Source organism: Notamacropus eugenii, chromosome 5 (genome assembly GCF_028372415.1).
Source record: "Notamacropus eugenii isolate mMacEug1 chromosome 5, mMacEug1.pri_v2, whole genome shotgun sequence".
In the NCBI taxonomy this organism is placed as follows: Eukaryota; Metazoa; Chordata; class Mammalia; order Diprotodontia; family Macropodidae; genus Notamacropus; species Notamacropus eugenii.
In genome coordinates this window covers 7,029,595-7,052,675 of record NC_092876.1, presented here as the reverse complement: position 1 = coordinate 7,052,675, position 23,081 = coordinate 7,029,595, and the positions used below count along the sequence as shown (strand labels likewise).

General features: G+C 36.0%; 1 protein-coding gene across 1 annotated transcript; it reads left to right on the top strand.

Annotated features, from left to right (window-relative positions):
* Nucleotides 1–73: 73 nt before the first annotated feature.
* LOC140508247 (vomeronasal type-2 receptor 26-like) lies at nt 74–22,704 on the top strand. The gene is made up of 5 exons (XM_072616048.1): nt 74–349; nt 1,683–2,486; nt 8,590–8,817; nt 11,968–12,091; nt 21,761–22,704. Exons 1-5 carry the CDS (start codon nt 209–211, stop codon nt 22,702–22,704), a joined length of 2,241 nt encoding a protein of 746 aa, XP_072472149.1. The 5' UTR covers nt 74–208.
* Nucleotides 22,705–23,081: the final 377 nt, after the last annotated feature.

The window sequence follows — 23,081 nt, the reverse complement described above, 5'->3', positions numbered from 1 at the left end:
ACCTCATTAGGGATAGAAGAATTTTCTTGAGTTTTGACACTGATGATCTCAATCGAGATTACAGGAAAAGCACTACAATCAAGTCCTGGCTTTGGTGTTTGCTGTAGAGGAGATCAACAAGGACCCCAATCTACTACCCAATATTACTCTAGGATTCCACATCTATAACACCTACCCCAGTGATGTCAGAACCCTGGAGAACTCCTTAATGTGGCTATCAGGACAAGGAGTGGCCGTACCAAATTACTGCTGTGAAAAGCTGGGCAAGTCATTGGCTGTCATTGGAGGAGCCTATTCTGAAATGTCAGTGCAAATGGCTTCCCTACTTGAGCTTTACAAGTTTCCACAGGTAAGAAATATCAGAAAAAGAGCATAGATTTTTAGGAAAACGTTAATGGTTGGGAGGGAGTAACGTTAGGGACTTGAAGCTGGATATGTGTCATGGTAAACACTGGGAAATTCTGTATTATGGAATTATTCTTCAGTTGGTGCTCAGAAAAATGAAGATACAGAGGTAAGATATTGAAATGAGTGATCAACATTGGCTGTTCTACTAAGATTTATCCTTCCCAGGATGTACTGTTGTGTATATCTATCTACCTATTTATCTGTTATTCTATTCCATTAACGTAAAAATTACATTACATTTCAATAATCACATTCATGTTTGCATTTACATGTTATATCTAAATATGTGTAACTATATTTTATTTTATTGAACAGTATATTGTGTGTAAGTACAAATGTACACACACACACACGCACACACATACACAAACACAAACAAACATGCATACACATATGAAGCCAGATGGGACAGTGAATCAAGAACTGTGCTACAAATCTGGAAAACTCATCTTTATGGGTTCAATTCTGGGCCTCAGACACTTACTAGCTGTGTGGCCTTAGGTAAGTCATTTAACGCTGTTTTCGTCAGTTTCTCATCAGTAGAATAATCTGCAGAAAGAAATGGCAAACCACTCCAGTATCTTTGCCAAGAAAATCCCAAATTGTTTCAAGAAGATTTAGACATGACTGAAACAACTAGAAAAAAACACAATAAATGTGTACAAAAGTATAATTCATTGTAATATAATGTAACTGTAATGTATATGCATATGTGTATTATATACATGTGTGTAAACCAATGTAATTCAGACAAAATGAATGAGCACTTAAAAAGATTCCTTAGACACGGAACGCAACGTGCTCCATTGTTCACAGTTATGGAGCTGGTAGGCAGAGGTGGTAGGAAAACATTTAATAAAAACTTCACCCTTGACTAACACATCTTCTGAGATATTTTAAAATATCATAGATTGTCAAATGATACTGAGGCAAATGTGAGGTACAAAGGAAAGGTTATTTCACAAAATTTTTGTATTATGGGAAGAAAAGACTCTTGCAGTCATATTATGGCAAGTTTCTTGGAAGATGACTTGCCTAGTCACAGAAATCAGTAACTTTCTTAGAGGTGGAATTAACCCTTCGAAGTGAAAAGCAGGATAATAACAGGCAGAGAAAAAAGTGAGTTGAATTCCAGGAATACTGCCTGGTCTATGTAAGCACATGAAACAACAGATGACTTATTAAGAAAACAGAAAGATTCATTGTGTGTGATATGGGTTTATGTGGGTCATTCTTCGATCTCAACAGGGATCGTATATTTTTTCCCTCATCAGATCAGCTATGGTCCGTTTGATTCCACCCTGACTGACAAGGTTCATTTTCCAAGTGTTTATCAACTGGCACCCAAGGATTCCAGCCTTGCCCTGGGGATGGTCCAATTAATGGTGCATTTCCAGTGGACATGGGTGGGACTGGTTGTAACAGACAATGTCAGGGGTGAAACATTCCTCTGGGATATAAGAGAAGAGATGGCCAGGAAGGGTGTCTGTGTGGCCTTCATAGAGAAGATTCCTCCCACCGAGAAATACACTATTAATTCCCATTATGCTATCATGCAAAGAATTGATGGATCTTCTGCCAAAGTAATCGTTATTTATGGGGATAACAATTCTCTAATGGCACTGCAATATGCACAAAAGCTTTACTTAATTTTAGAAAAAGTGTGGATTACCACCTCTCACTGGGATTTCACAATAAGACCCCATGGCGTTGATGTTGACAGTTTCAATAGAGCTCTGATATTTTCAAGTCAGAGAAAAGAGATTCCAAGTTTCAAACCTTTCTTAAGGACAGTTAAACCTGCTAAATATCCAGAAGATATCTTCCTTAAAAGATTTTGGAACTCAGCTTTTCAGTGTCCATTAGACTATAAAAAAGGGGAGCCAGAAGATTGTGCAAAAAATGTTTCTTTAGAGATACTGCCTTTGCGGTATTTTGACATGTCCATGTCTAGTCAGAGTTACAATATCTACAATGCTGTTTATGCTGTGGCCTGGGCTCTCCACAAAATACTCTTAACTAGTTCAGAAATGGAATTCCTGAGAGATGAAAGCAGCCTAGTTCTACAATCCTGGAAGGTAAGTTTCCATTTATAGCACCAGAGAGTCCATATGTTCAAACTCCTCTTTAGTTCATAGGCTAGAAAATAGATTTGTTATCTGTAGAAAGTAGGGAATTAGTGAGTCACTCAGCTAAATGGCTTCTCAATGATATTCCCCTAAAAAGTGCACCTTTCTTTTTCTTCTTTAAAGATGTCTGTTTTGCCTCTTCCAGCTGTCACTCAGTAATGACTAGAGCTTTATTCCAATTCAAACAGGGCTGATGAGGAATCTAACCATAGGTTACATAGCTTGAGATTTTATTTCTAAATTGGTCCAGAGGGATTATAAAGTGAGCAACAAATGTCTGAAAAGGAGTCCTGAAGCATGTGCAGACTCTGTCTTTATCCAAAATTAATAGTTTTCACATCAAGAGGACTCAAGACTTAGCTATTCCCCATCCATAATCTATATCACATCCTCCATAAGAAAGGTCATATATGGTTCACCAGGCTTCCTAAGAGATCTTGGATGCAAAAACATCTATGACACAAGAATTTCCTGACAGTAAAAGATGAAGGATTAAGCTTATGAGATTGAGAATAAAGAAAAGGTATGAAAAGACATAGGTTAGCTAGAGTCAAAACTCAGATGTTGAAGGGTCTAATCTGGCCTTCCATCCATTTTTATACTGTCAAGGGACTAAGAAAGGTATGCAGTGTTAAGTGTTGGTAAACATAAATAAAGATGAAGATAGATAAATTGGATGTTGTACAGAGGAGTGTAAAAGGAAATATTGAAGGTCTTCAGTTCATGACTTCTGAGGCTCCAATGAATAAATTGGGCATTTTAGCTTGGAGGGAGTAAAACGGACTAAGAGGTAGACGCATGATGACTGTGTTCAAGTATTTTAATGTCTACTATGTTATGTAGAGATTAGAATTATTTCATCTTACCCTGCATAGAAGAAGTAGGAACAATAGTTAGAATTGAAAAGAGAACAATTTAGATTTCATATCGAGAGAAAATAAGATCATAAGTAAAGGAAAGAAGAACTAAACAATGAATCTATGAATAAAATCGTTAGCAGCATTTTTGTTAAAATTAGATCGGGACAAAAACATAATTGATTGCCTCATAAGACCGTGAATTTTGTGGGGGTTTTTTCTGAGAGATTTTCAAAAAGAAGTTCAACAATTATTTGTTTATTATGTTATAGTGAGGATTTCCTTCATATATGGTCCTATCTAACTCTCAAGGTCTATAATTCTCTGTGCAAAAATGGATCCTATTTTTTAAATTTACATATAATTATCATTATTGTCATTATTGCTGAAATATTTTAAAGCTTACTTATTTCACCTGTAAAACGTGGAAAATAGTCCTGCTTCACAATGGGGTTATGAGGACAGTGCATTGGAACAGTTAAACGGAAAGAGATAATGGAACTAGTGACTGTGCTGTTAACTGTGATCTCTGAAATACTTAGAATAAGAGAGATGAATCAGCATTCGAGAAGGGCAAACATTTTCATTGACACAGAACAGAGAACAGATTTTGAAAATGATGGAACATTGAGCTTGACCCAGTTACCTGGGTGGGAATTTTAAGCTGTATTATTAAAGTGAAGATTAGGAACAATGTCTAAACTGAGAAGACCTTCCACCCAAGACAGATTCCTGAACAAGAAGCAAACCCTACACTTGCCCCCTACTGACTGCAGCAAGATTGATACCAAAGAGAACAAGATCTAAGAAAATCTATTAGATTCTACAGTGACTGCTTCCACTCCAGATCTTTATTTAAAAATAACAATAAATATTTAACCACAATTGGAGTCTCAGGGCAAGATAGTATCCCACTGTTTCCAGGAAGCAGCATGATTCAGTGTCTAAAACAGAAGAGATAAATGAATCAAAGAAAGCACTATCCAGTATTTGAAATGATCAAACAATAATTTAATAACTTCAAACAACCTCAAAAGAAAAAAGTCATGAAGCCTAAATTAACACCGAAGAAGAATAAACTAAGAGAGGAAAAAATGAATGAGATATATGCTTTTTATAGAAGAATTGAAAGGAAATAAATATTTTAGAAGAAGCTCCTAGTCTAACCAGATATTAGACTCCGAGAATACTTTACTAAACCAGAATGGAATCCATGACTTCTTGAGACAGGTCAAAATAATGGAACAAAATTAAATAATGCCAAAGATGGAAGAAAATATGAGGTAATATTTAATGAAAATGATGTGGGGGAAATCAGAGATAATAGAGGAATTGTTATATTCCCTGAAGATCATTTTCATCTGCGTGTGATAATATAAACAAGGAAATCATAAACAGAAAATGCTTGTGTCTGTTAGATCAAAAAGTCAAAGTGAAGATATACAAATTTATCTATAATCTCCTAAAAAGCAGCAGCAGGTACCAAGTAGCGTCAAGTACGAAGTGAACAATTAAGATTACACAAGATCTGAAAACTTTTACATTAAAGAAGAGATCCTTCAAGTGGAAAAATATATACATTGACAAAAAAGAATAACAATCTTGAAAACACAAAATACAACTATCTATCCATCTGTCTATCTACGTGTGTGTTTATTCATATATATGAGTACATACTTGTATTGTGTATACAGACAAAGTCACACACATATAGAGAGAAAAGAATGTGAAGACAGAGATGTGGAAGAAGAGGAGGAGGAAAGAGAATAAGAGGAACAGAAGGAGAGAGAGAGTAAGAGAGACAGAGAGACAGAGAGGAAGAGAGAGAGAGAGAGAGAGAGAGAGAGAGAGAGAGAGAGAGAGAGAGAGAAGGAGGGAGAGACACAGTTATTGAGTGTCTGAGACAGATTTTACATTCAGTTCTTACTGAGACTCTTACCTTGGGCAAATCACCTAATTTCCCGTTTCCTCATCTGTAAAATGGACACATTAGCAGCACCTATCTCACAGGGCATAATCAAATCAGATAACATGTATAGCATTTTGCAAACCTTAAAACTCTATAAATTCTAGTATGGATGTGTGTGTGTGTGTGTGTGCGTGCGCGCGCGTGCCCCTAGGGAATGTAAACAAATACAAAAAAATACAAAATAATTAAATACCACATAATTTGGAATGGATCTCATTAGCAGCACCGAATATCAGAAAAGACTTCACGTGGAAAACAGAGTGTAAGTTATACCTTGAAACAAGGGATAGATTCTATGGTGCAGAAGAAGGAGGGAGTATAGCTGAGGGCTGATGAGATGGCCATATCAATGACACAGAAGTGTAAGGTAGAATGTTTAGTTCAAAGAACAGAAAGAACTGTTTGTCAGGACTCTAGAGATGAGAATGTGAGTAGCATACTGTTAGATGGAAAACACAGTTTGCAACTGCATTGCGAAACATGAATATGATACAGTTGCTCCAACTACATCATGACTTTCTTCATCAAACTTTTGATATATTGAAGGTTAGCATAAGAAATTAAATGGGAATTTGGGGGGTGGCATTTTACAGAAGCCTCATATGACATGCAAAGGCTAGCAGACCACACAGAAAAAGTTAGAAACTCAGATATTCAAAAATATATCAACCGTATTGTAAAATATCAGCATATTTCTCTTTTAATATCACAAATATACAGAATTTCTTCATTCTTATATAAAGGAAAGAACAAAATATTTTACATCTATAAACCCCTTTTTGTGGCAAGAATAACTGTGGCTGATATTTTGTCTCACAGTGAACTACAGGGCTTAGGTCTTATGGATGTGTAGTTGTAAAATGTGTATTAAATAACAATTTATGTGGTAGTAGTGTGTAGGAGAGACTGGATTTATAAGAAGTTGAAAGGGAAATCAATTAAGAGGCTGGATAAATAGATAAGTGAGTGATCTTATAGAAATGATTATTACAGCCTTATAATGATGGGCTTCGAAAGAGTCAGAATATAGCAGGAGAAAACAAAAAGTTTTAGGTCATCATTCATAGTAAGTTGTTTTAAAGAGGACCCATGGCATCATAATGTGATGTCTTGATTTGTATATAAATTGGATTTAAGTAAGGCAGAGTGGCACAAAGTCATCAGTCTCACTCTCTTTCTCAAATTCATAGAAGTAGAGTAACAAGACAAAGGTCAGGTCAATTGGTCACGGTCTGGATTTACTGGGGATGACCTTGACACCTTTGATGTCTGACCAAGCTCCAAGCACTCCATGATGACTAGTTAGGTTGGGTTCATGGCCACTGAAACAAATTGTTCTCATCCACCCATTACACCATGCAAAGTCTTCATATGCTTGGGGTAGACATCCCCTTAACTCACCTGTGGCTTTGAGGCCTGTTAGTTGACTTCATTCTTGCTTAACCCATTTGCTGAGATGGTTTTACTGGGGTATGGACAAAGAACATGCTACAGGTTAGCACCTTATGGTATACTCACAGTTAGTGAGTGTCATAGCGATAATGAATCACAAAAGGAAATGAAGCAGTCAAATCAGTAGAAGAGGAACCAAGAGAGAGTAATACCACAGAAATCATGAGGAGAGCAAGAACCCAAGAGATATGAGGTATTGACAGTATGAAATACATCAGATATTTCAAGAAGGAGGAATACTAAGACTATGACATTTGATCATTAGGAGAACACTATAAACTTTGGAGAGAGCATCTATTGTTCAGTGCTGATGTCAGAATCCAAGTAAAAGGGTTGAATGATAGAAGCATGAGTTGTGGTGGTCAGTGGAGAGTTTCATTTTCTTTGTTTTGGTTTCTTCTAAATTTCAGTGATAAAAAGAAGAAAGATATAGTACAATAGCTTGGCATGGAGCATTAATAAAGTTTAGTGGAAGCTTTTTAAAGAATTGGAATAGATGAGGCATGTTTGAATGAAGTAGGAAAAAAACCACAAGATGTGGAAAACTACAAGATTCAAAACAGAAAAAGCAACTGAAGTAGGATCTGTTTGGAGAAGGTAGGTAACTTTTGGTTAGAGAATGGGGTTACACCATGCAAGTTGGAGAGAGTTTTTACTGTTGAGTGATGACATGAGAATCCACAAAATGTACTGAGTGGTCCAGAAAAGCAGATTTCATCATGGTATCTGAAGAGAATTGGTTTGTTCCTCCATCTTCTTAAAAATGTGAATGAGAAAGGGAAGAGAGATAAAGGAAAATAGCTTGGGAGAGGTGATTATAGGTAGAAAGAAGTAGAAAGAAATAAGATATATGAGAAAGTACAAGATTAAAAAAGAGAAAAATCATTAACTGTAGTCGGTATCTGTGTGCAGAAGTTGGGGAAAGGAAACTTGTTACCTGTGTAAACATGGTTAAATCTCTAGTTTGACCTTCACTGAGCTCATCAATAAAATGGTGGGGTTGGAATGGGTGGTCTACACCACCCATGATATCTCTAGATATCATTCTATGATATTCTGATTTTATGAGAATATTACCAGTTTTATGTCCTCCATATTTTCAATGAAGAATTGAGTTGCTGACCTGAAGGAAACAGGATAAGGGAGTCTAAAAAAGAGCAGAAAACTGAAGTGGGGAGTAAGACAGTAATTTAGTTATAGATGAAGCAAAAGAATTTCTTGCTAAAATGCAGTTTCTTCATAAAAAATTATGATGTATTTACTACAGTGGTTTATGCAACCTCTACCAGCTCTGAACAATGGGAAGTGAATAGGATTGGAAGAGGTTTGTGGGGTTAGTATTGCTGAGGTTTGGCAAGAGATGACGGCCTATAAGAAAAGTGACCAAAGAATCTGAGAACATGAAATGATCGAGTTGAAAATATTAACAATGGAGGATATTGGAAAAGGGAAAGAAAAATAATCATCAGAGTTTTCATATCCTGTAAAGGTGCTGAGGGATGAAGCAGTTAGAAGTCCCACCAAAAGTGACAAATAGGTTGAAGAGGGTTATACATGGTGAGAAATGGCACAGCACAAACTTTTGCTCAAATGAATGAGTTGAAAAAGTTTTCATTTGAAGAAGTGGAATTATTTTGGGATTGACAAGCATGAGATGCCAATTATGATTATCTGTATAGGTGACTCAGATGGAGGAAAAGATTATCTTGACAGTTCGAAGTCTTTTGAGTGTCCTTGCATTAAAGAGTCACTTCTCACTTCTTTTTCAATTCAGCTTCACTCCCTTCTTAGAAACATCGAGTTTAACAACAGTGTGGGTGACCAGGTGTTTATGGATGAGGAAAGGATCTCCGTGGCAAACTATGATATTACCAATTTTTTGATCTTTGATAATGGCACAGAAGTTCTGTTGAAAGTGGGAGAGTTCATTCCTCATGCTCCCTTGGGTAAACATTTTTCCGTCCATGAGAAGGCCATAATGTGGAACCAATATTATATGAAGGTTAGTAGTAACTCATATGGTAGTTTTTCAAAGTGTGTGGGCATAAGAGAGCCTATTAATGCGATTTTTTAATTTCATTTCTTTTTTTCCTTCTACAGGACATATTTATGAGTATTTAAATTCTTACCACTAAAAATGCTCATTCCATTCCACAAGAAGTTAGAGGATAAAAGGGGAAAAATGACACAATAAATTAAGTTGGGAAGGGGTGAAGAGATACTTAACATCCTATGATTGTTTTCTTTATCCACTATCAGTGAAATAAGCACTTCTAATTGCTCTTTTGGGGGGGAATGGTAATTGGTTACTATCTCTCTCTCTCTCTCTCTCTGTCTCTCTTTCTCTGTCTCTCTCTGCCTCTGTCTCTCTGTCTCTCTGTCTCTCTCTCTCTCTCTCTCTATCTATCTATCTTTCTCTCCATCTGTCTGTCTATCCTTTCCCTGTAGAGAAATAATTGTCAATAAAAAACCAGTCATCTTTAGAAGTTCTAGTTCTTTATGACTGTGAAAGTGGTGAGTCCCTTACACGGTTTATGGTTGCCAGTTTTGAGGGAGAAGACAAGATTTAAACCACACTTCAGGATATTGAAATAAAAATACTCCTTAACTATGTGAGAGGAACTGGCAACGTACATCATGTTCCTATTCAGATTACTATTGTAGAGACTTCAGGCCTTGCATGAGATAAAGTTTTGTTATCACAATTCAGTGGGAAGACTCTTACATTCTTTACTGCTTTGCACATATTCTCCTCTTTATTAATTTCTGATTTCTTCATTAATATGATTTTTTAAATAAATAGACTGCTTTATTACACACTATATGTGTTGATAGTGGAACAGGTATTCAGTGGGAAAGAATCCAAGCTTTGATATAGAGGTTAGGTCTTCTTCCCTAATCCAAAGTGACAAAGGGTTCATTTAATAAATAAACATTAATTAAGCTCCTACTATATATTAGGAGGTCATCTAGGTGGTACAATGGATAGAGTGCTGAACCAGAAATCGGAAAGATCCAATGTCATGGGTTCAAATGTGACCTCAGACATTTAGCCTTGTTTGCTTCAGTTCCTCATCTGTGTGGAGAAGGAAATGACAAATCACTTCATTATCCCTGTCAACAAACCTCTAAAATGGGGTCACAAAAGACCGACACAACTGCAAAATGACTTAACTACAAAATGTGCCAGGCATTATGCTAAGCTCTGGAGATACAGAATAGGAAACAAACAGTGCCAGCACTCAAAGAGATAGCTGTTGAATTGGAAATTTTATTTGTGACTTAAAGGAAATCATAGAAGTCAGGAGGAGAAGTGGAGGAGAGGTATTAGAGACAATGCCTGTAGCCAAGACATGGAGATTCTGGAACAGCCAGTCAGCCAATGTCAGTGGATCAAAGAGTATATCTAAGGGAATAAAGGTTAAGAAGATTGTAAATGTAGGAAGGGCATAGACCATGATGGGTTTAAATGTCAGGCAGAGCATTTTGTATTTGCCCTTGAGGCAACAAAATTTATTGTGGTGAAGGGGTAGTGAGATGATCTTAACTGTGATTTGAGAAAATCCCTGTAATGGCAAAATAGAAGATGTATGTGATAGACATACATAGCTGGTGTTACTCTTGACTTCATGTACTTCTGAATTACAACAATAAAATTGTGTGAAGAGTTTATGTTCAAATCCTTTTATTAATCAATTTTTAAAGGTCAGACCTCAATGGGAAATGAGGAGAGTTTAGGTCAATGCATATCATTGCATGAACTTTTCATGTAGCATGAATTACTTGTTGAAATAATTCAGGTTGCAATTTGTCTACTTCCATTCATCATTTCCACTTTTTGAAAATTCTTTCTGCTTTGGTACTGGATTTGATCTCCTAACTAAGCAGTTGGTGGTCTGTACTCCATTAGATGATTAGTCAATATTTTTATACATTTAAATTTTTTAAATCTGTTTTGCTGAAGGAGATTCCTTGCTTAGAATACATCCCAAGCATGTTATTGATTTCTATATAGTCAGAACCATAACTTGGAAGTAAAGAGAGAGTGACCATCCTGGGCCATCCCAAAATGTAAGTCATTTTTATGTATATGTCAAATATAGACAAAAACACAAAATATATAAGTGATCATTTTAGTGATATGAAATCAAATACTGTGTTACAGAAGAACCATTTTCCCTGCCCCCTTCTCAACTTAAGACATCCCTTTGTCATCAGACCTTTCAGTCACTGGTGAATTGCTTTTTCTGCTTCTCTGTTCAGCATATAATATTTTTAAGATTAGCAGTTCTACTTTTAGGACTCTTAGCTACATCTACAAAATGTAGAAATTCAGTTGGGGCAGTAGATATAGTGTTGGACATGGAGTCAGGATGACCTGAGTTCATATCCTACTTGAGAGACTTAATTGTTTGCTCCCAAAGTCACTTTAATGTTCCCTCTCGATTATTTCCATCAATTACATCATCTGTAAAATTAAAATTAATAGCGCCTCCCTCTCAAATTTACTGTGAGGAAAATGAATAAATGTTTGAAAAGTATTTTTCAAACATTACAGTGCTACATAAAATTAGCTAAACTTAGTATTATTTTGAAAGATCTATGTGGACCTGCACAATTTGATACTTGATAAAAGCCATCACGTGTCTGTTATTTTAATTAGGTATAGCTACCTTCAAAGAGACAGCTTGAGCAAATGCCCAGCTCTGTTGTTCCTTGCAGGAACAATTGCAAGGTAAATCTTTAGTCAGTGAAAAAAATCCTGTACTTACCTACTGAGATATGTGTATGTATATGCAAATACATTTATACATAAATGTACCATATGTATATATTGTGTAAACACGGTTGCAGTTGAAAGTTAAATTTGTTTGAGAAGATTTAGTTACTTGTCAATTTACTTCCTGGATATTTTTTTCAAGATAGAACAGCATTTCATTCATTTACTGTTTTCTAGATCTTAGTACAATATCTTTTATATATAAATTGACTTGTTAAATGATTGATTGAATCCCTGGAAACACAGACAAGGTATAACTTCTCTAGAAATTCTACTACATTTGTGCCCTTACAACTTCAATTGCCAAACAGCTATACACCTTCTAAACTATTTGAATGATAAGTCCCTTCAAAGAATATCCTCCTTGTCCAGACTCCCCGCTCTGTGTGCAGTGAAAGCTGTGGCTCTGGACTTCGGAAGTCTGCCCATGAAGGAGAGTCCATCTGCTGCTTTGACTGTATCCCCTGCCCAGAGGGGCAGATTTCCAACCAGACTGGTAAGTATGTGCAGAGAAACCTACCCTCCTCCCCATGTTACCAGAAAGAGTCAAGCATAGAGAATTAATAGCAGAATTGGAAAAGATGCTTAAAATCACATCCACTCTGTGGAAGCAAATCACCTGGAGCAAATGTTGGGACACCAGATATAGGGACAACCAAGTTGGGAGCACAAAGTGGGCAGTGTCAGCACAATAGCAGAAATGGGACATGAGAGTTACAAAAAAATGAAGGCCTTTCTGTATATCTATGGCTGTGATGCTCAGGGATAGGCATAGAGGAAAGATGAAAACACTAACCCCAAGACAAATAAAAGTAGTATACTGAAGTAGCATGCAGAATTTTTCACCAAAAGTGAATAAAACAGCAATACATACATATACATCATATATGTGTATATTTGTGTGCATATATAAACGTATTTATCTGAATATATATTTAATTAACCTCACCTGGGAAGGAATAATAAAAACTTTTAAGCTTGAAAGTCCATTTCTTGAATTTTTATTGATATAATTTATTTATATATTACCCAAATTCCTCCCATTACCCATCACATTCTCTTCTTACAGTGATCCATGAAATATAACAAGAAAATTTTTACAATAAAATAGAAAACAAAAAATGGATAAAAACAATAAAACAAATCAATACACCTTCTCCCCATGTCAAAAAGTAGATTGTGGATTTTCTCCTCATATCTCCTCATTATGGCTGTATATTTCTTCTTTGTAACTTTGAAACATTTATTTTTAAAAATCATATTTGCTTGTGCTGTTTTCTTGTTGCAACTGTCATGTAGTAATCATTGTATATATTCTATTTTTTAGTCAGATTACATCTTCCTCTGTCCTTTCAGATAAGCCTTTCCGTGCTTCTTTGTATTCATCATATTTACTATTGTTCTAAACAAAGAAATATTCCATTACATTTATTTGTTAAAATGTAATCAGTTACTTCTGAAGTGAGAGTCATATCCCTTGCAATCTAATGGGAAAGACAACATGCAAATATATATACATACATATATACATGTATATGTATATATGCAATTATATACACAATAATGATGGAATAATTAAAGGGGAGAAAGCATTAGAATTGTGAGGGGGATAAGGAAGGACTGCTGGATATGGTGAGATTTTACTTGAAAGTCAAATTTTCTTTTCCACTCTGGTCTTTTCAACAAGAATGCTTGGATGCTATTTGTTTCATTGAAATTCCATTTTTTCCCCTGAAGTATTATACTCAGCTTGACTGGGTAGATGATTCTTCGTTTTAATACTCTCTCCTTTGACCTGTGAAATGTCATATTCCAAGCCCTTTGATCCCTAAGTGTAGAAGCTGCTAAGTCCTGTGTTATCCTAATTGTATTTCCACAGTACTTGAATTGTTTCTGATTGTAATATCTTCTCCTTGACCCGGGAACTCTGGAATTTGGCTATACCATTCCTAGGAGGTTTCCTTTGGGGATCTCTTTCAGGAGGTGATTGGTGAATTCTTTCCATTTATATTTCAAGAATACCATAGCAGTTTTCCTTGATAATTACTTGGAAGATGATGTCTAGGCTCTCTTTTATATCATGGTTTTCAGATAGACCAATGATTTTTAAATTATCTCTCCTGGATCTATTTTTCAGGTCAGTTGTTTTTCCAAAGAAATATTTCACATTGTCTTCTTTTTTTTATTCTTTTGGTTTTGGTTTATAACTTCTTGTTTTCTCATAAAGTCATTAGCTTCCATCTGCTCCATTCTAATTTTTTAAGAACTATTTTCTGCAGTGAGCCTTTGAATTTTCTTTTCTATTTGTCCATTTCTGCTTTTTAAAGCATTTTCCTCTTCATTGGTTTTTTTTGATGTCTTGGGTTTGTCTATTTTTAAAAGTGTTATTGTCTTCAACATTTTTTTCAGTCTCTTTTAGCAAGCTGCTAACTTGGTTTTCATGATTTTCTTGCATTGCTCTCATTTCTGTTCCCAATTTTTCTTCCACCTCTCTTACTTGAATTTCAAAATTCTTTTTGAGCTCTTCCGTGATCTGAGACCATTGCACATACTTTTGGAACCTGATGTAGAGTCCTTGACCTTGCTGTCTTCCTCTTACAGTATGCTTTACTCTCCTCATCTGAAAGAATGGAAGAAAATACCCTTTCACCAAGAAAGTAATCTTCTATGGTCTTCTTTCATCCCCTCTTTGGGCATTTTCTCCGACAGCTGCTTGACTTTTGAGTCCATTATCAAATGGAGGACATACTATCCTAGGCTTCAGAAGTCTTGTGCAGCTGTTCTCTGAGAAATATCTAGTGATCTGTAATTTCTCAGTTCCTCTAAGGTAACACATTCAAGGGAAATCCCAACTTTCACTCTAGTCTTTGAGCAGCCACAAGCACTCTTTTCTGCCCTGGAACTGTGAGGAGGATTACCTCTCCACAGCCACTGCCAGCTCCACCACACAGCACTCCTTCTAACCCCAGGAACACCACTCAGGACTGAGACCCAAATGAGCTGCTCGATTCCAACAGGGTGTTTGGGCCAAGAGCTCAAAAAGTGGACGCTGCTGCTGCAATGGCTGCTGCTACCCTGGGTCCTGGGATGGTGGGACCTCATCTAGCTCCCCTCTCACCCAAAAGAAAGAGTTTTCTTACTAAGAAGTAGACTTAGACTTAGACTAAGACTTAGAAGCTGTCTTTGGGATTTCTGGGTTGAGAAACATGGAACCCACAGCAACTATCCATGATTCTGCACCCTGATGCCTGCTCCAGTCCTGACTTTCTGTGCAGCCCAAGCTGGCCTGTGCTTCCTTCCAAGCCTGGTGTGATAGATATTTCCTATAGGCCTATCTGGCTGTCTTGGGCTGGATATATGTTTCCCTATGTCATTTTGTTGATTCTTCTGCTCTAGTATTTGTTTAGAGTCTTTTTGTACAGGTGTTTTATGGGCTATGGGGAGGGAGCTAAAGCAGGTCCATCCTTCTCCTCTGCCATCTGTGATGGCAATCAAAACAGGCTCTTTTGCTATTTTCATTTAAATATAATCAGGTGCCTCTGATTGATTCTTTCCTTTATCATCAAGAGCGTTTAGAAGGTGTAAAGTACAGACACGGGTTTCTTAAACAAGAAACAGTGTATTTATTTGTATTGCTAATTATTTTAATGTGATTAAAGATCTTTCCCACCCATTGATGGGTATTCCCACTGTGAGAAGCTTGATTAGGGGAGTTGTTTTGTAGGAGGGTCCCAAGGACCTTTTGTTTTTTCTTTTGAGGCACAGGATCAAAGGGTTGTGATGCCCTCTGTCTCTAAAAAAGGTATAAATACTCTGAGTAGAGGTTTGACTTTGTGGCTTAGTTTTAGTAAGAAGGTTTGAGTGCAAGATGAGGATTCTGGGAAGCAGCTAAGGAAGCCCCCAGCTTTGAGAACCCAAATGTCATGCTTCCCCCTCTGGTAATGATGGTCAGAAAGCTGTACCTCTCTGTTGAATTATGGTCAGACAAGAGGCTGCCATGTTTGTTGATTACCTTGGGGCTTACTGACTGGAAGAATTTCTTCGGCCAGATGAGAACTCTGGAAGGCCACTAAGAAGCCCCCTGGCTTTGAGAACCCAGATGTCATGCTTTCCTCTCTAATAATGATGGCCAAATAGTTGAGGTCCAATTATGTGTTGAATTCTGGCAGAGTAAGCCATGTTTTTTGATCTTTTGATTTTTCTGTATTTTCTTTAAAATTCAGGGTGCTGCCTCCCTGATATAACTGAATGATATACACACTTAAAGGAATAATATGTGTGCTTGATTAAAGTCATTGTTATACCCACAAAAGTTGCCTTTCCTTTTATGAATGCAGATCTAAGAACCTGTGGTAGCAGGCCTCCCTGTGCATGTTGTGGTGTTTATTGATACAACATCTTGGCTCCACCCCAACAAGGTGGGATTTTAGTTGTCACTTAAAGAATCCATAGAGGTCAGTATTCAGAACAGACATCAAGTATACCAGGTATGGGGAAAAGGCTGAGGAAACATGGATGTTTTCATTTTCATTTTACAATTTCTCCTCTTAGTAATTTGGAACATGCATATTGTCATTAATGTATTTTGTGATTTGTCTTTTGAGAATATTATGCTTTGTTATTTTAGGTTGTTATGATAATGTATATTATGCATAACATGATTATACATGCATATATACGTATATCACTGCATTTTACTTTATTTATTATTCTATTTTTTCATGACCCATTTATGATTTATGATTTCATTGTTTGCCCAATTTGGGTCTGTATCTCTGTGTTTTCTATACTCCTACGTTGCAAAACATTTTGTTACACTAATGGTCTGAAATTAATTAGTTAATCGTCATTTAGAAAGTGCCTACAATATTCTAGGCACTGTGCAAAGCACTGGGGATACAAAAGGCAAAAGGCAGTGTGTGTTTAAAGGAATCCCCAGTCTAATGGGGGAGACAGCACATGAAAAGAAGTGGACAAAGGTTGGAATATTGAAGTCCTACAACTGGATTTGAAGGAAGTAGCTGACCATTGGGAATCTCCTTGAAATGGAAGATCTTCAAGGAGCTCTCTGATTTTCACCCTCCATTCTTTCCCATTAGAGGGAGGGAGAAACCCCAGAGTCAAGAGGTACTAAATAGGATTGGTTTTTGCAATTTTGCAAGAAGACAATTAAAATAACTTACATTTGTATAGTCACCTCTTTACTAAGGACTTTACATTTGTGATTTCATTTGATTCTCACAAGGACCCTCAGAGGTAGATTGTATTATCACCTCCATTATACAGATACCGACACTGAAATAAATAGAAATTGCATGACTTGTCAGCTAAGAAATTTCTGAGGAAAGTCTGATAGCAGATCTTCCTGATTCCTATCCTGCTGTTTGATCCAGTGTGCTACCTAGCTCATGAAAGCCATAATGAAGTCTAGGAGATCAGCCAAGTGGCAATTGTCAAAGACGTGTTTATTATTTCTGCATCTCACATTCATTTACAAAATCTCTCTGCCCCAGTACATGGTCACTATTCCCTATCTTTCCATATAATGTGCCTATTGTAAGGAGATGATTATAAAAGTAACTTCTTTTTCTTCTAGTTCATCCAAAATTTTCTTCAGTCCTTTATCCTTTTATTTCATGATTCTGTTACTTTGTTCCAAAGCAGATGAAAAATTTTTTTTTAAATCTCTAATCATATTGCATTACTGTCTATTTCTTCTTTGAATTCAGATCATTTCCCTTCATATATTTAGAGGAAAAAGCACTTAGTGCATATACATTGAGTACTGATCTTGCTGGGATGTCCTTTTTTATGATTTTTTCTTCACTCATCTTATTTTATATTGAATTTCCCCTTTAATTGTCAACATGATGCTATATTTTATTTTTATTAGTCTGATATATAATAAATATATTTTATTTTTATTATAGTTTTAGTATATATTTGCTTTTCATGTGTTTCTTTTAAGAAATAGTTTGAGAGATTTATTTTTCTTATCTAATGTGGTGACTGTCTTTAAAAAATAATATAATGAGCTGATTTAAATATAATAGAATATCATATAATGTCATGTGAGATATAATGTAATATGATGAGGTATGATGCAGTATGATCTACTGTAACAATATGATGTGATATGATATGATATGACGATGTAAATAATATGATATAAGGTAATTCAAGTTGATGTAATGTAATATATGTCATATAATACAACATAACAATAAAAAAATACAGCATAATTTAACATGAAATAATATAGTATAACTTATAGCATACTGAAATAATTTAGATTATTTAATCTTTTCACGTTTAAAGTTATGATAATACATGTTTATATCTTATCCTTTTGTTTTCCAATATTGTTTTCTTTCTCAAATTGAGATTTCTTTTTGTAACTCTATCTCATCAAAGATAATACTTTGGTCTTTTAAATGATTTTGCTTAGATGACTTAATGGAAACATCTCCACAGGCTTCTTTCCCTTCCCTCTCAAACACCATAAATAATTTTTCAAACTTTCTAATAATTTTGGATATTTATTAATTCATTCATTTGTATTTCTCCCATATATCTTGTTTTCCAAATATTTCCCCCTTTCTTTGTCTCATTTATTTAGGTACTTAATAAAATTATCTTTACAATTATTCCCTTCTACTGATTGTTTATGTTCCCATTTTGATTATTTTTTTCCTAAAAGAAAATTCTTTCCTTTACTCATTTCTTGAAATTTCTGTTTACATCTATTGTAAAATTATATTTATAGAAAAAATGTCCCTTCTGCTTCTTTCTTTCTTTTTTTTTAGTCTCTATGTCCTTTATGGAATTAAAACCAATAACGTCCATATTTTGTTTTTTCTCTTTGGAAATATTGCCTTCTTATTTCCTTGAAGATCTTGGTTACCTGCCCTTTTTCTTTTTTCTTTTATGAACCACTCTTGAAATGATCAATCCCGCAGGAGATATAGTGGTAAAATATTAGAATATCACAGAAATTTTCCTGAAATTTTTCTTATGTGTTCCATCTTTCCATATTGTCATTCTCATGATCATTTTCCTTTCTAATTTTCATGAAAATAATGATGATGACTATCATGGTGGTGGTGGTGGTGGTGGTGGTGACCGTTGTGGTAGTGGTGCTATAGATAAATTAAGGTAATATTATGATATTAGTAGAAATGTATCCTATTCAGGAAGAGATATTGCCCCAAATGACAGAAAAATGCACAGAGATGCTGGTCAAAACACACCAAAAGAAAAATTTCAATCATTAATAAAAGTTCACAATACTGGATATTTGTAGAACCCCATTCCTTTATATTTAATGGTCTTTCTCTTTGTTAACTCAAAAAGTTTCAGTTGATCATGGGAATTTTGAAATCTTATTTCAAATTTCTTTGAGTTTGCTGCAAAGGGTATATTTTTGTTTTTAATATTTTCAAAAGACAATGGATTCTTTTGATTTTCAGTATCTTCTGTGTTCTGACATGTTACATGGTCCCCTTGGATTATTTCTTGTGTTATTTTTTTTTGAGTTTTTGGTTTGTGTCATTATTATATGGAACTTATCTTGTGTCTACATATTCAAATTTTTAAATCAATATGTTTTCATTGTATAGAGATCACATTTCCTGTTAACATTATTGGTCTTTCTCTGTATTGGTGTGTCTGATTAGTCTTTCTCTTCGGTGTCTTTGGTAAAATATATGACTGAATTCATATTTTTCCAAGCTTACATTCTGCTATCATGATTCTTATTTCTCTCTTGAATAAATGAGAAACATCTTGAAGTGGTTAGATGGTCTCTCAGAATTCACAGCATCCTCTGTCTCATGAGATAGTGATAAATTTAATTTTTTTCTCAATATTTCTTTGGTGATGTTGAACTCATTTAGTGCCTTTGGAAAACCTCTTCTATTTTCATGTTTTTCTGTTTGTTCATATGCTTATGCTCCAGAATTAACTGAGTTTTCTTCTTACTGAAATCTTTCATTGGTTCAACTTGTTAATTTTCCGTATATTTTACTATCACACAATTTTTTATGCTTTTTGATTCTTTGCCATTTCCTTGTGCATCACAAAAGGGTCAGACCTCAAAGCTGACTCTGCTTATTCACACCCTTTCGGATTCAATTTTCGTTAGCTTTAGTCACCATGAGTGGTTTTCTGGAGGAGAACAGAATAGTACCTAGCATGATGCCAGTTCAAGTCTGTAGATGCTTTGCTTCAAGTCTGTAGATGCAACTATCAGATCACTAAGAGCCTGTATGTGCATTGAAATTCACTTGCTGATGCCCTACCAAAAGTTACTTCTCTTCTTTATTTGCCTAGTACAATAATGAGTACTGATGAACACTATTACAGCAAAGTAAGGATGCTAATCATCAGCTACCAGATGCAGGAGATATGGTTCCAAGGCAGAGATTTGTACTAGGGCTTACAGTTGCAAAGCATCAGGGAACCTTGTCTAATTCCTAAGGCTAAGTGTAGTGATAGTCCTTGTGACTACAGGGGAGCAGGGTACCTTTCCAAGTGAAGACTATTGCATGGACCAGAAGAGCAATAACTGCACCTCTCCCCATAGCAACACAACTTGAAAGAATCAAAAACTTGTGTACATCCAGAACTAGCTCTAAACATAGTACCACAAAAAAAATCATAAACTTGGGACAATGCCTCCCCCACCCACAGGTGACCAGTGTCCAACTTTAATCAAAGTCAAGAAATAGGGTCGAACAATGAGCAAGCAAAAAAAAAAAAAAAACAAAACACTAATGATAAAAAGTAGTTCTAATGGTTGGGAAGACCAAGACACAAACTCAGAAGAAGACAGTAATGTCAAGTAGCTACAAGCAAAGACTAAAAGAAAAATGGTAACTAGATAAAAGTAGGTTACAAATTTTCAGAAGAGTTAATGAAAGAGATAAGAGTGGGAGAGATAAAATTGGGAAAAGAAATGAGAGCAATGAAAGAAAATCATTAAAAGGAATTGATGCCTTAGTATATTAGGCAGAAAAAAAAGAAAGAAATACGTTAAAGAAAAAATAAAGAATTGGCCTCATGTTAAAACATACAAAAAATTTCACTGAAATAAAGATCTCCTTAAAAAGCATAATTGACCAAATATAAAAAAGAGGCACAAAAGATCACTGAAGAAAATAATTCCTTACAAATTGGGAAAGTGGAAGTTAATGGCTCTATGACACACCATGTAACAATCAGATAGTAAAAAGAATGAAGAAAATAGAAAAAAGTGAACTATCTCATCTAAAAAAGTCACTTTAAAATGCATCAAGGAGAAATAATTTGAGAATTATTGAATTACTCATAAGGTGTGATAAACAAAAAAGCCTGGACATATTTTTTTCGAAAAATTTTCAAGGAAACTTCTCAACATTTAGATTCCCAGCATAAAATAGAAACTGAATGAATGTGCCAAACATACTAGAAGGTATCTTATATGAATACGTCTGGTAATATAGCAGCCTTTATTTTTCAGCTTCCTTTTATGTGCTCTGTGCTCCCTACCCCTACCGCTAAAATGTCATATATTGAAGGGAAGAATTGTCTTAAATTTGGTGGCATATGTATACCCAAGTCACAGGTGGGGAACCTGCAGCCTTGAAGTCACATGTGGCCCTCCACGTCCTCAAGTCCAGCCCTTTGGTTAATCAAAACTTTACAGAACAAATATCTTTAATAAAAAGATTTGCTCTGGAAAACTTGGACTCCTTCAAAAGGCAGCACCCAGGGACCTAGAGAGTGAAATGTGGCCTCCAGAATGCACATTCCCTACCCCTGGCCTGGGTTTTAAGAAAGTCCTTGCCAAATAAGTACTTAATAAATGTTTCTTGGCTTCCTCCCATCCCCAAATGCTTATTTTAAGAGATATCATTTTCCTTACAGCCAGGGAGTAGGTAAAAGACTTGAAAAATCCAGCTACTTCAGAACAGCTATGTTCAGGAACAACGTGTCTGAATTGTTAGTGCTAATGTGTTAGAGAGGCCTATTGTTTGAGAGATTAATATCACTTCCAGAATTGGAGAAGATTATGACAGGCCCTTTGTAGTCAAGAAATTCTGCCTGAGGGATGCTATTACCCAGTGTAAGAGCTCATGAAGTTTGACTGAACTTGAAAAATTGAGAATGTTTTTATTCTCTTTAGATATGGACCAGTGCATCATTTGTCCAGAAGGTAAATATTCAAACAAGGAGAGAAATCGCTGCCTCCCCAAGGTGGGGACATTTCTGACCTATGAAGATCCTCTGGGCATGACTCTGGCCTGCATAGCTCTGGTCTTCTTTCTCCTGACAGTATTGATCATTGGGGTCTTTGTGAAGCATCGGAACACCCCCTTAGTGAAAGCCAATAATCGAACTCTCAGCTACATCTTGCTCCTCTCCCTCAGCCAATGCTTCCTGTCTTCATTGCTCTTCATTGGTAAGCCTACCTCAGCCACCTGTCTGCTTCAACAGACAATATTTGGAATCACATTCACAATGGCCATCTCCTCTATTTTGGCTAAAACAATCACGGTAGTTGTAGCTTTCAAAGCAATAAGACCAGGAAGCAGGAGCAGAAAATGGATGGGCTCCAGAGCACCCATTGCTATTATTCTGATCTGCTGCCTGATCCAAGTGATTCTCTGTGGTATCTGGCTGTTGGTTTCTCCCCCATTCCTAGATGAAGACCCACACTCAGAATCTGAGCACATCATACTTAAGTGCAATGAGGGCTCCCTCATTGCCTTCTACTTTGTCCTGGGCTACATGGGATTCTTGGCCCTGGGGAGCTTCACTGTGGCTTTTTTGGCCAGAAATCTTCCTGACACCTTCAATGAAACCAAGTTTATCACCTTCAGCATGCTGGTATTCTGCAGTGTCTGGGTCTCCTTCCTCCCCACATACCAGAGCACCAAGGGGAAAACTATGGTAGCTGTGGAAGTCTTCTCCATCTTGAGCTCTAGTGCTGGCTTACTGGGCTGTATCTTCATTCCCAAGTGCTATGTGATCCTTCTGAAGCCACAATGGAACACGCAAGAATGGATCAATCACAAATGCCATACCAGGGGAAAACACCATTCTAAAGCCTTTCCTCATGCCTCCTAGAAATATTATGACATGCCTGAAACAAAGAACTAAATGATATTTGATGTTGGGTATCTTTTCACATGAATCTCCTTTATCTCCTCATCGGAGGAAAGCCTTTTGACTCTTCCCTTACCTCCATAGTTACCATCATCTTTTAACTAAGTTCTTCATCAATGTCAAAGTCATTATTTTTTATTGTCCCTTTTTCATTCTTGATCAATTTTGAAAAATTTAAACTTGGTCTTCCATGCATTTTTTCCCACAATTGCCTCACTTCTGCTCTCCTCAACTCCTAGTGAATTATTGATGGTAATAATATTTTTTCCTCACTTTCCTTGATAATCTGACATGATTCCATTTTAACGGAAAAATTAAAGGTCCTTCAGGTTAAAAAC

Coding starts and splice junctions, on each gene's coding strand:
- LOC140508247 (XM_072616048.1), top strand. CDS start 209: ATGTGGCTATCAGGACAAGGAGTGGCCGTACCAAATTACTGCTGTGAA. Junction 2,487..8,589: donor TAGTTCTACAATCCTGGAAG/GTAAGTTTCCAT, acceptor TTTTCAATTCAG/CTTCACTCCCTTCTTAGAAA. Junction 8,818..11,967: donor GGAACCAATATTATATGAAG/GTTAGTAGTAAC, acceptor CTCCTTGTCCAG/ACTCCCCGCTCTGTGTGCAG.